Source organism: Sorghum bicolor, chromosome 10, assembly GCF_000003195.3.
Source record: "Sorghum bicolor cultivar BTx623 chromosome 10, Sorghum_bicolor_NCBIv3, whole genome shotgun sequence".
NCBI lineage: Eukaryota > Viridiplantae > Streptophyta > Magnoliopsida > Poales > Poaceae > Sorghum > Sorghum bicolor.
In genome coordinates, this window is record NC_012879.2 from 7947078 (window position 1) to 7959916 (window position 12839).

Consider the following 12839-nt stretch of genomic DNA (forward strand, 5'->3'; position numbering starts at 1 on the left):
AGTTCCACCTGCCACGAAGGTTCCACGCAAATAATTTTCAGACAAGGGTATATTTAGTGATCTTGTGATGTATTTGAACTTGTGGTTGTGAACTTGTGATATATTTGTGACGAATGGTTGTGATATATGTGCTTATGGTGACATATATGTGGTGTTGGCAATATCTATTGTATATATCTTCTTTTTGATTGGATGAAATGTGAAAAAAAAATTAAAAAATAATTTTACCACTCCTTTTGCTAAGTGTCATGCCCAATACACTTGACAGAGGTAGGGTGTAGTGGTGATAGTGAAAACACAAGATAAAGGAGAAAGAAAAGAAAGAAGCGTCGGGGAGGAAGAGAGGCTACCAATTCATTAACGCAGGGGCTTGGTGCCATGATTCATGGTGCCAAGCTTGGCGCTGCTATTCATGGCGCCAAGCTTGGCACCATGCATTATGGTACCAAGAGTCCCTCCATGTCAGCCAGATAATCCACGTGAGACTCGGGTTTGACGCCATTACCGGTGGCGCCAAGCTATGTTAGCTTGGCGTCATTGTCCATGGTGCCAAGCCTTGGGTCCTTACTTCGAAATGAAACTACCAAGGACATATTTGTGAGAATTTTAAAAAAAGCCAAAAAAACAAAAAAATCGGCAAGTAGGTTCGCGTGAAGGATAAACTCACACAAGGAGAAAGGGTAGCAAGTACAATGCTACGCTTTTAATTTATTTTGTAAATGATTTCTTACCTATATATTTTTTAATTTATTTTATAATAATTTCTTTCCTATATATTTTTAGTTTCAGACCCACATATTTTTGGTTCCAGCCTACAACTTAAGTTCCCCCACATTAGTTCTTCTTATTTTATGGCCATCCAATCTATCTAAATGGACAACTCTACTTTTTTCCAAGCGCCATAAAATTTTACTAAATGAATAGCTAAAAATATTCTTTTTGTCACTTTGTTAAATAAAGCAAGGTAATTATTGCGAAATCTCAGTTAGCCCTTTAGAGAGCTATGATACCTGAATTATGATGCTTTGGATAATCTTGAAGAGTCAAAACATCTTAAGTTTAACTAAAATAATAGAGAAAATCATAAATATTTATAACATCAAATAGGTATACTATAAAAATACAATTAATAAAAAATCTAATGATACTTAGTTGGTATCATAAATATTATTATCTTATCATATAAATTTGGTCAATCTTGAGATACTTTGACTCTCCAAGTTCTTTGAATAACTTATAATTTGGAATGGATGGAGTAGTTTTTTTAAAACCCGAGTTTTTTCTTGCACCAGCGGTTTGTAATAAGTAAGCACCAGTAGAAACCAAAGCATAGGCCCAAAGACATGATCCGTCAATAGACAAGTTTCCATCTCTAGTGGCATGTGGAAAACTAACTCATGGGTTGAGGTGGCAGCCCATGAGTCGACTCATACCATTGGAGTACCACCGACTCATGGAAGATGTCAAGAATCAATTCAAAAGCTTGAGCCAATTCATGGAGCATAAACAAATATTTTGATAGAGTGCAACAACAGCTAACCGACGAACCACCCAACCATTACTCAACCCAACTAGTTAGTCATTGTTCATTGCTCTGTATATGAACATGCACAAGTAACTCCACAAGATGCACTTGCTTCCTCCCCATTTCATAAAACACAAATAGATGTACACATCAGCTCTCCCTCCATTTGAGAGAACATAAGCATGGACCCATCTTCTATTGGTGGCTTCAAAAATTTGTTGAACTCTTCAACCTCAAGCTCAGAATTTCAAGGACCACAAAGTGGCTACAACTAGCAATATCCAGATTTCCCTCCATCTCATTTCGACCATGATTTTCAACCACCACCATATAGACCCCAATCAGCAGTCTCATTATCCACATCATTTCAATCCTTTTGGGGTTCAACTAGGTTTTCAACAGCTTTGTGGAACATCAAGGTACCATGGTACTCCTTACCATGAAGGTTTGATACAATTCTAGCAAGGAAGTTTTAGGGCTGCTATGGCTAGTGATCCATCATCTCCGATTGGGTGGCAGTGGTTCACGTGCTGATGAATCTGAGTCTACTATTTCTGTTCCACAATCATTACATGGGGTTCTTGTTACCAATGAAGAGCAAAGTGAGAGCAGTTCAGAGGAAGAAAATAAAAAAACTAGGCGTAGATTGTGGAGTAAGCCTATGAATCTAAGGCTAGTACGTGCATGACTCAACAACTCCAATGATCCAATACAAGGCGTTGATAAGAAATATGATCACTTCTGGAAAGATGTCGCCAAAGATTACAACAAGCATTCACCTAAAGAAGAGCAAAGGTCAGCAGCCGTGTTGAAAAATCATTGAAACAGGTACACACCTATAGTGATGAAGTTCAATTATTGTTGGAATAGAATGAAAAATGCACATGCTAGTGGTGAATCAAATGACCAAATAATGGTGAGAGCTCATGCAGTTTACGACAATGAAAATCTAGACAAGCCATTCCTATTGGAATATTGGTGAAGGTGAAGGGGTAGCCTAAATGGGATAGAGTGTACCCATCAATAGAGAATAAAAGGACGAAGTTAAATGCAACTCGAGCTTACACCTCTTCTTCAAATCTAGATACAGACGAAGCTAGTGCTGAAGTACATCATCACCCCTATTGGCCATAAGGCAGCAAACGCACACAAAAAAAGGGAAAGGAAAACTATCATCACATTATTCGGAAGCCTACCTGTCAAAAGGATATCACCAATATAAGTATATCTATTTTGTTCTAATGGTTCACCCAACTTACCAATAATATAAATAGATATGACCAGGGCAACCAATTAAGACTTAAGAGAACCACTATATATTTATTTGTACTAGTGGTAGTTTAAGAAAACACTTATACACTCCATCCGTCCCAAAATATCTATCGTTTTCGCTTCCTAAGAAATAACTTTGACAAAATATATATTAAAAAATATTAATATTTATAATACATAATTGGTATCATTAAAAAGATTTTTTAAATATAGTGTTTTAGTAAATTTATTTGGAGATACAAATATTGTAGGTATTTTCTACAAATCGAGTCAAACTTGCGGCATGAAAAAAATGATAGTACTGTCATTTTTTCTTAAGCCACTGATAAATATTTCTATAAGTACTCTTAGGGTGTGACTGGTTACCGTGCTAGTGGCATTCGAAAGCCCATCCGGCATTGTTTTGTGCACTTTGGTCTTGTTTGGTTCACTAGCCTAAACCATTTGTCTGCTTTCTTTCTTCCCTTCCTCCCCACTCCATCCCGCATGCCTCGGTCATCTCAATTTGGTATTCCCTCACGAGTCAGAATGGCTTGATCTTGATTCACGCATAGTGCAGGGCCTAAAATATTATTATGTCCATTTTTTATCTGGAGTTGTGTTTTCTTCTTTATTTCTCCAATATATAACTTGTTTGCTCCTCTACTTTCTATTTTATTTTGGAACATTTTTATACAAAATTCTCTCTCTATATATATATATGATACCGGCAAACTCACTTATTTCTTATAGTTTTTGTGACCCACGCCAGCGGATCCCTGTGGCCATGCGGGCCAGGAGCCCAGGAGGCATCCACACTCGCATGCAGGCCACAAGAGCCAGTGGCACGGGTGCCGCTCGGCCGCTTGAGGCATGGTTCAGCATGGGCAAACACAATGGATGACATGATGGCCGTGGGGGACGGTTGTGGGTGCCCTCACGAGTCATGACTACTCTCTTATCCTCGGTCCTAAGGCCTTGTTTAGTTTGCAAAATTTTTGGGTTTTAGATACTGTAGCACTTTTGTTTTTATTTGACAAACATTGTCCATTCATAAAGTAACTAGGCTCAAAGGATTCATCTTACAAATTACAGATAAACTATATAATTAGTTTTTAATTTCGTCTATATTTAATGCTCCATGCATACGACCAAAGATTCGATGTGACGGAGAATCTTGAAAATTTTTGCGAACTAAACAAGGCCTAAAATAAGTGGCGTTTTTAAAAAAATAACTTTAATTCAATATATTATAAAAAAATATTTTTAAATCTAGTTTTTTAACAAATTTATTTAGAGATACAAATATTACACATATTTTCTACAAATCGAGTTAAACTTGTAGTACGAAAACCTAAAATAACATTCTTTTGGAGATGGAGAAAGTACAGAGGGAGAATCGCAGCGGCGAGCACACGTTGATTGGGTTGAAAGATGAGTTCGTTATGTTTGTGATTTTGTTTCTATCTGTGAACCTTAGGTCTTGTTTAGTTCACCCCAAAACCAAAAACTTTTTAAGATTTTCCGTCACATGGAATCTTGCAGCACATGCATGGTATAGATAAAAACAAAAACTAATTGCACAGTTTGTCTGTAAATCGCGAGACGAATCTTTTAAGCCTAGTTACTCTATGATTAGATGATATTTGTCAAATAACAACGAAAGTGCTACAGTATCAAAATCTAAAACTTTTTGGATCTAAACAATGCCTTAATACATGCAGCTACGGAGCATATGTATACCATAGCTACATCTGCATACATCAAGGTTCACAAACTATGAAGCCTATGTATGGTTGTACTGTGAGTATTATGTGAAATATTAGCTTATCTCTGGGCCACTCATTTATGAATTTGTGATCATGAAGTACGCATGTGTCACGACTTAGGCCCTGTTTAGTTCCCCACCCAAAATTTTTTCGTTCATCCATCGAATCTTTGGATACATGCATGGAACATTAAATGTACATAAAAAAATAAACTAATTACACAGTTTGATTGAAAAACGTGAGACGAATCTTTTAAGCCTAGTTACTCCATGATTAGCCTTAAGTGCTACAGTAACTCACATGTGTTAATGATAGATTAATTATGCTTAATAGATTTGTCTTGTAGTTTCCTGATGAGCTATGTAATTTATTTTTTTATCAGTTTCTAAAAACCCCTCCCGACATCCTTCCGACACATCCGATGTGACATCCAAAAAAATTTCATCTCCAATCTAAACAGGGCCTTATTGAGATACAACACTTTTTGAGATACAACACTTTTTGAAATCCATTGTGAGGTTGTGCTATGCCAAATTATTTGAATTGAATGCAGGCATGTCTCACGACTTATTGAGATACAACACTTTTATTTATGACTTAGACTTGTTTTCATACAGCGTGGATGAAATATAATTAAAGGATTTTCAATGGTGCCTTCTCAGCTAAATAAACAAAATAAAAAGAACATAAGAGCATCTTGACTTTTTGGCAAGATTGAAAAAAAAACTACTCTCCAATGACTCTCTATCTCAACTCTCAATCTTGTGGTCCTGCCGCACTCGAAAAATCCACCTAGCATGGACAGATAAATATGGGTGTATGTCCATCGGTGAATTAGAAGGTGAAAGCAGTAGCAAAGCCAAAAGCTTTTATGAGCGCGGACGATCCTCACTGTGCAAAATTATTTAGCTAGCAAATTATAGTATTCAAAGAAAATTTTCTTTTGAACTTTGCCGACAAGCCCGGCCGGCGGTCCGGGGTGGCCAGCCGGTGGCTCCGTTACTGGGTGAAAGGATGTAGAAAAGAATAAGGAGAATACTAGAGTTCTAATATAAATGCGCGAGAGAGAAAATAAATATAATATTAGTTCAGTGATTTACAAATATTTTGGGGTTCCTAATTAAAATTATCTTCTATCTTTTAAAAGCGAGATTTTAGAGATAAGTGGAGAAAGACAACAAATATCCTCTTAATTTTTTTAGTCACTTGAAAACTTTTTAATTTATCTAGTGATTTTTAGAAACTACTAAAGATGCTCTAATATAGCAATCACTAACAAAGAGAGGTTTGGTATAACAAAATAAAAGTGGACAAAATTCTATCACTAGCAGCAAGGAAGAGATATTTTCCGCGTGAGAGATGAGATTTTGATAAATACTACCGTAATTTTTTTCTTATAATTTTTGTGTGAAATTGAATTGATTCCTGCTAAGTTTCTACATTTTTCCTTTGTTTTCTGCCAAGTTTTGGATAACCTGTTTATTCTTTTTTTGTATTTATTTACAATGAAAAAAGTTGCGCATTTTGTGCGGTAACCACCAGCCCACATAGGCCATAGCGTTTCCTCTCCCACTGTAGTACTGTACCATCTTCGTCCCCGCCGGCGCCGGCAGCCATGTCCATGCTCCTTGTCCAGAAACAACACCTCCCTCTCTCCGTCCGTCCCCGCACGACCGTCACTCTCCTCTCCTTGCGCCACCAATGCCGTCTCCCCACGACTCGATTCTCCGCCGCCGCCGCCGAATCGGCTAGCCGCGCTGCCCCCTTCGCCGTCGAGGACTACCTCGTCGCCACATGCCACCTCACCCCGGCGCAGGCGCTCAAGGCCTCCAAGGTGCTCTCGCACCTCAAGTCCCCCTCCAGACCCGACGCCGTGCTCGCCTTCCTCTCGGACCTCGGTCTCTCCGACGCCGACATCGCCGCTGCCGTCTCCTACGACCCCAAGCTTCTCTGCTCCGAGGTCGAGCGGACTCTGGCCCCGCGTCTCGTGGAGCTCCGGGACCTCGGCCTCTCTCCGTCCCAGATCGCCCGCCTCGTCCTCGTCGACCCCGCGCGCTTCCGCCGCCCCACCGTCGTCTCCAAGCTGCAGTATTACGTCCCCCTCTTCGGTTCCTTCGAGAACCTCATCCATGCTCTCAGGAGCAACGCCTACCTCCTCAGCTCCGACCTCGAGCGCGTGGTCAAGCCCAACGTCGCGTTCCTGATGGAGTGCGGGCTAGATGCTTGTGATATTGCCAAGCTGTCCATACCCGTCCCTAGGCTGATCACCACCAACCCAGAACGCGTCCGGGCAATGGTCGAGCGAGCTGAAGCTGTCGGTGCGCCTCGTGGCACCGGGATGTTTAGGCACGCACTGCTGGCTGTCGCGTTCCTCAGCGAGGAAAAGATCAAAGCTAAGGTGGAGTTCTTGAAGACAACATTTCAGTGGTCGGATGCTGAGGTGGGCGTTGCGGTTTCCAAGCTGCCATTGGTGCTCAAGCACTCCAAGGACAGGTTGCGCCGCATGTCAGAGTTCCTGATCACCAAGGTTGGGTTGGAGCCGGAGTACATTGCTCACAGGCCTGCTCTGCTTACATATAGCTTGGAACGCCGCCTCATGCCCCGGCACTATGTTGTGAATTACCTGAAGGAAAATGGGTTATTGGAGCAGGACCGGAGCTACTATACTGCTGTCCAGGTGAGCGAGAATGTCTTCATGGAGAAGTTCATACTCCCTTACAAGGAAGCTGCACCAAGCCTCGCCCTAGATTATGCTGCTGCTTGCAGAGGAGAGGTGCCTACCTTCAGATTTCAAGAACCCAGCACCGGCTCAGCAAGTGTTTAAGCCTTCAGTGTGCAGCAGTGTTTTGACACTTAGCAGTGAGCTGGTAATTTCTTTTCTTTTCTTGCCTAACTCCTACATCCTGCAGCTGTGTTTGTAGAATTGACTTCTGGTAAATAAGATGGCGTGGCATGGTTATGATCAGGGGTGGGGTAGATTTATCTTTGCTCTCTTTGATCAGGGGTAGGAATGTAGGATGACACAATGTTTGAGGCAGTGGTAGGATGATTTCTTTTCGTAAATTGGATATATCCCTTTTTAAGTTGCACTGCTTAAATTGGAAGTCTATAAGGATAATGTTTCTTCATCATCGCTAATGCAAAACACTATTGAAAATTGGATGCCTGTGTAAACTAAGTTGCTGATGAAACCAAATCACTTTGTAAAAATAAGAAATGAAAAAGCAAGGAAACCATAGCGCCTGTTTAGTTCCCTTCACTAAAATTTAGCTACGAAAATTATTTTAGCTACTCTTGGGTAACTAATGAGACTAAACTATTTTAGCTCCTTTTTAGTCAGTGTGTTTGGAAGTTTAGTTATTAAAATAATTAAAGTTTAGCTGGCTAAAATTTAGCGGGGGAACCAAACAGGCCCATAATTGAATTTTGCGTTGTTACACGATAGATATGAAACTAATTTTGGTGTCTTGTACAGGGTAGTACAACGTGCGGTATAAGCAATGTGTTAGGCTATACAATTACACTAACAGTGATCTTCCCAATGGCCTAGGACCTCACGGGATTTCTACAAATTCCCTACAACAAAATCGTCCTTTTCTTGGATTCCAGTAAAAAGAACAAAAAAATATTATAAGAGCTGCACTCTACTGATACACAGTACAAAGGGGTCAAAACTCTCCAAGGCCTTTATCCTACGACTCTGAGAATCAGCTTGTTGCCAGCATGGTCATTGGTTGTGGGATCTTCACTGACGAAGCTCCCAATCTTGAGTAGCGCCTGAAATTTAGCATGATTTTTTTTTTGGACGTTAGGGGTGAAACAAAATCTGTGGCCAAAATACAGAACGCCAATTGAACAACTGCACATGAATGGAGAATGAGTACAGAACCTCAATAGCAATATTATAGCATAGAAACATCACCAGGGCCCTGCTTAGCTGCAATCTCTGCACAAATAAATGCAGTGTGATGTACTGTTAGGCAATGTTTTATGCATGAAGGGAAGAAACTTGTGTATTGCAAAAAAAGAGGGCCATATATGTAATAATGAATATAGGAATATTCTAGAGAAACCTTGTAAGAAATTACAGGGAAACATACCTTCAAGAGAAACCCTTGTGTCGGCATTTGCATAAGCATTACCTCTTTGCTCTGCAAGCATACTTAGTTTTGAGAAAGCCTGAGGGCCTGTTTAGATTGAGAACGAAAAATTTTTGGGTGTCACATCGGATATGTCGGAAGGATGTCGGGAGGGGTTTTTAGAAACTAATAAAAAAACAAATTACATAACTCGTTAGGAAATTGCAAGACAAATTTATTAAGCATAATTAATCTGTCATTAGCATATATGAGTTACTATAGCACTTAAGGCTAATCATGGAGTAACTAGGCTTAAAAGATTTGTCTCGCGATTCTCAACTAAACTGTGTAATTAGTTTATTTTTTTATCTACATTTAATGTTACATGCATGTGTCTAAAGATTCGATGGGATGGATGAAAAATTTTTTGGTGGGGAACTAAACAGGGCTTAAAGCAAAAAATAGTTCAGCGATTTGAAGTATTATGGATACTCAAGCAACACATCTTGAAGGATGAAAGTAGCTACCGCTGTCTATGGATCATTGCATGGCTGGTCTAAAAGAGGACGAGAAGCAGTCCCTACTTGAGCAATGCGCTTCGCAAGGGCATCCAAAGGTACATCCAACCAAACAGATAGACCTTTCTTCATGTAATTCCCGAATTCATAAGAAACAATCGGAAATATTATTTGTTTGGGAAGACAAAAAAAAGGACAATCACAAGACATGGAACCAGATTTTTTTTTCCAATACCAGTTAGGGCCCGTTCGGTTAAGTGTTCCCGGCCTAAAACGGCTCGGAACAATTTCAGCCCAGGCCCAGAACAATTCCAGGCCATTCCGAGCTGCAAACGAACGAGCCCTTAATTGGCCTAATAACAGCACCACCTCCAGTTGCAACAACTAGTCGCCTCATTGAGGATAAATCCCTCAAGACACAACTCTGCAGCAGCAGAGAAACAATATACTGTGGCCTTGTTTAGTTTACCCCAAAAACCAAATTTTTTTAAGATTTTCCGTCACATCAAATCTTGCGGCACATGCATGAAGCATTAAATATAGATGAAAACAAAAACTAGTTGCACATTTTACATGTAAATCGCGAGATGAATCTTTTAAACCTAGTTACTCCATAATTGGACAATGTTTGTCAAATAAAAACGAAAATACTACAGTGTCAAAATCCCAAAAAAATTTGGATCTAAACAAGACCTGTCATTGCATAAGCCTTTATGTTGGGACATTACAATTTCAAAAATTCAGAAATTATACCAATCTTGCTAAAATAGGAAGGAAAATTCAGCAAACAATATTCAAAATAATCAAGAAATGTTACCTCATTCTCTCTGAAAACACTTCACTATGAACCTTGAATATTTTTTTTTTTTGACAATGAACCTTGAATATTAGAGCAACAGAAGGCATGCCTGCTTGTTCTACAAGCTTATCACTATCAAAGAATGAATAACCCAGAACTTCAGCTAAGATCTTCCCCACCGTACTTTTTCCGGAGCCCATCATTCCTTCAGTATGAACACACCCCTAGTTACTGAGGCGAAGACAAGCCAATATGTAATTTTGGTCAAACAGAAGGTCTCGGAAGTTCAGAGCTTACCAACTAGGTAAATGCACTGTCCATTCAAGTGGAATAGAACTTCTTCAGATTTCCTCTGCAGTTACATTAGGAATATACATATCACAAAGATGGCCAGAAAGCAAAGCAGTACATGGTGCCATGTTTGGTTTCATTCGTTTAAGAAATTTGAATTTGATGTACTCTTATTTACCTTTAATAGCAGGGCCTCATCAGCTGAATTGTGCATGCTCTCATCACCTACATAAGATGAGAAATTCAGAAAAAAAGGAAGTTAATTTAAATGAAATAAATATAATATCAGATCATAGGTCCTCATGAGAACCGAGGCTAGTTCTTGCACAGTAGCACAATTAGCAGTATACTCCCTTTGTACTCGAAAAGAAAGTCATTTTGGACAGCGACACAGTCTACAAAGCATAACTTTGACTCCTTATTCTTATAAAAAAATTATCAAAAAGTGATATATGTATATTATTATGAAAGTATTTTTCAAGACAAATTTATTCATATAATTTACACATTTTAAAACTCAACAACTTAAAAAGTATTCATTATTTATATTCCCAATATTTGACTCAAACATTGTCCAAAATAACTTTCTTTTCGAGTATGGAGGAGGAAGTATATTAAGATGAAAGTACATGCTCAATTCTAGTCCGTGAAGTGTCAAAAACAATATTGTTCCGAGTAATTAGGAAAAGAAGCCTAGCTAATCCAGAATTGAATTAAATATTTCCTATAGGGAAAGTAAGTCCTTTTACACTGCAGTTTAACGACATTGATTTCAATGACATCGTGCAACACTCCCTTTTTTTTTTGTGACCATGCCTAACCACAGCCCCCCTGGTCCTTGCAATATTTCTTGATGAACAGAAACATCTCCATCACACCTGATTCCTAAATTTCAGAAATTTCACCAACTCAAATGCAAGACCAGTCTCCAATTCGCATACTCTGAAGTCTAAACCAAGGTCCAAGCTAACACCAAACCAACCACCACCACCACACCTGCCAAATTCTGCTGCCACAATCGACCTGTTCATTCTGCTCACACAGGTATCATTGTATCCATTCTGCTCGCACATGCGCGCAAATTTATCTGTCGAATCTGCCAGATTTGCTTCCAACCAGATCAGATACCAACATTTCCGTCCTCGAACTAATCAAAATTGCAAAAACCTTAGGCCTTGTTTAGTAGCACCCAAAATCCGAAAACTTTTTAAGATTTTGCATCATATCAAATTTTGTGGCACATGTATAAAATATTAAATATAAATAAAAAATAACTAATTATTTAGTCTATGGTTGGACAATAATTGTTTAATAGAAACGAAAGTGATATAGTATCAAAAAAACTTTTCACCGAACTTAGAGCCTGTTCGAAAACTATAGCTAAAAATATCATTCGTTGATTTATTGCAAGGGAACGGGAGGCGCGCGCCGTCTAGCGGTCGGTCAAGCAGGTGCCCGTGGATGCGCTGCGAGCGGAGACGCAGTCTTAAAAAGCGCCATCGAGCTGGCCGGTTCCAAGACGGAGGACGAGGACGGTAACTTGTCATATGTTGACTTGGAGCGACAGTTTGGAATGCTTCCTGTGACTCGCTTTGCCAGGCTAGGCAAGAAAATGAACGTTTGGTTGTTTTGCCTGTTTCCTCGTTTCTTGTGTATTCCAGGATTCCTCTGGCCAACCAGGATAAGGCGTTTAGATCCAATTCTTTTTTAAATTTTGATATTGTAACACTTTCGTTTTAATTTGATAAACATTGTCTAATTATGAAGTAACTAGGTTTAAAAGATTCGTCTCGCGATTTTACAGGCAAACTGTGTAATTAGTTTTTTGTTTTTATCTATATTTAGTGCTTAATGCATATGCGCAAGATTTGATGTGACGAGAAATCTTAGAAAAGTTTTTGATTTTTGGGGTGAATTAAACAAGGCCTAAGGCCTTGTTCAGTTGGCAAATTTTTTGAATTTTGGATACCATAGCAGTTTCGTTTGTATTTAATAATTATTGTTCAATCATGGACTAACTAGGCTCAAAAGATTCGTCTTGCAAATTACATGTAAACTGTGTAATTAGTTTTTTTTAATCTATATTTATGCCTTGTTTAGTTCACCAAAAAAATAAAAACTTTTCAAGATTCTCCGTCACATCGAATCTTGCGGCACATGCATGAAGCATTAAATATAGATGAAAACAAAAACCAATTGCACAGTTTGCCTGTAAATACGAGACGAATCTTTTAAGTCTAGTTACTCCATGATTAGATAATGTTTGTCAAATAAAAATAAAAGTGCTACAGTGTCAAAATCTAAAAACTTTTTGCATCTAAACAAGGCCTTAATACTCTATATATGTGCGATAAGATTTGATGTGACGAGAAATCTTGTTTTTTTTTTAACTAAACAAGGCCTAGGCAAAAAACGCTCTCCAACCTTTGGCAACGCAAGGCAAGATAGATTGACAAATATACCAAACGTGCCCGGGTCATTCAGTGGGCCGGCAGCGACGACACGTGAGTCGACTTGAGCGAGTGACTGGCGGTTGGGCCCTAATAGAATGGACTGGACGAACAAAAAAACCTATAGATAGATAGATTTTTCTCTTGACCTCTCATG

The 12839-nt window shown here is 39.0% G+C and overlaps 2 protein-coding genes across 6 annotated transcripts; one reads left to right on the plus strand and one right to left on the minus strand.

Moving 5' to 3' along the window:
- On the plus strand, window positions 6090-11887 carry LOC8065513 (transcription termination factor MTERF15, mitochondrial). 5 transcript variants are annotated; one of them, XR_002448064.1, is made up of 3 exons: window positions 6090-7412; window positions 9071-9240; window positions 11644-11887. XR_002448064.1 is itself a non-coding variant. In XM_021448565.1 (3 exons), the coding sequence occupies exons 1-2, from the start codon at window positions 6161-6163 to the stop codon at window positions 7367-7369; spliced, it is 1086 nt and encodes a 361-aa protein (XP_021304240.1). In that variant the 5' UTR covers window positions 6090-6160; the 3' UTR covers window positions 7370-7412; window positions 11644-11887. The 5 variants fall into 5 exon arrangements, 4 of the variants coding, with proteins under 4 accessions (XP_021304240.1, XP_021304238.1, XP_021304237.1 ...); XM_021448565.1 differs by lacking the exon at window positions 9071-9240 and having other exon boundaries at window positions 6090-7072; window positions 7196-7412; XM_021448563.1 differs by lacking the exon at window positions 9071-9240.
- LOC110430710 (shikimate kinase 2, chloroplastic-like) lies at window positions 9158-11185 on the minus strand. The gene is given in 4 exon segments (XM_021448566.1): window positions 9158-9284; window positions 9487-9566; window positions 9960-9983; window positions 10022-11185. Coding segments are annotated over 4 exon segments (354 nt in total). The 5' UTR covers window positions 10145-11185.

Bases quoted from the DNA above. Each gene is read 5' to 3' on its own strand.
- LOC8065513 (XM_021448563.1), top strand. From the start codon at position 6,161: ATGTCCATGCTCCTTGTCCAGAAACAACACCTCCCTCTCTCCGTCCGT.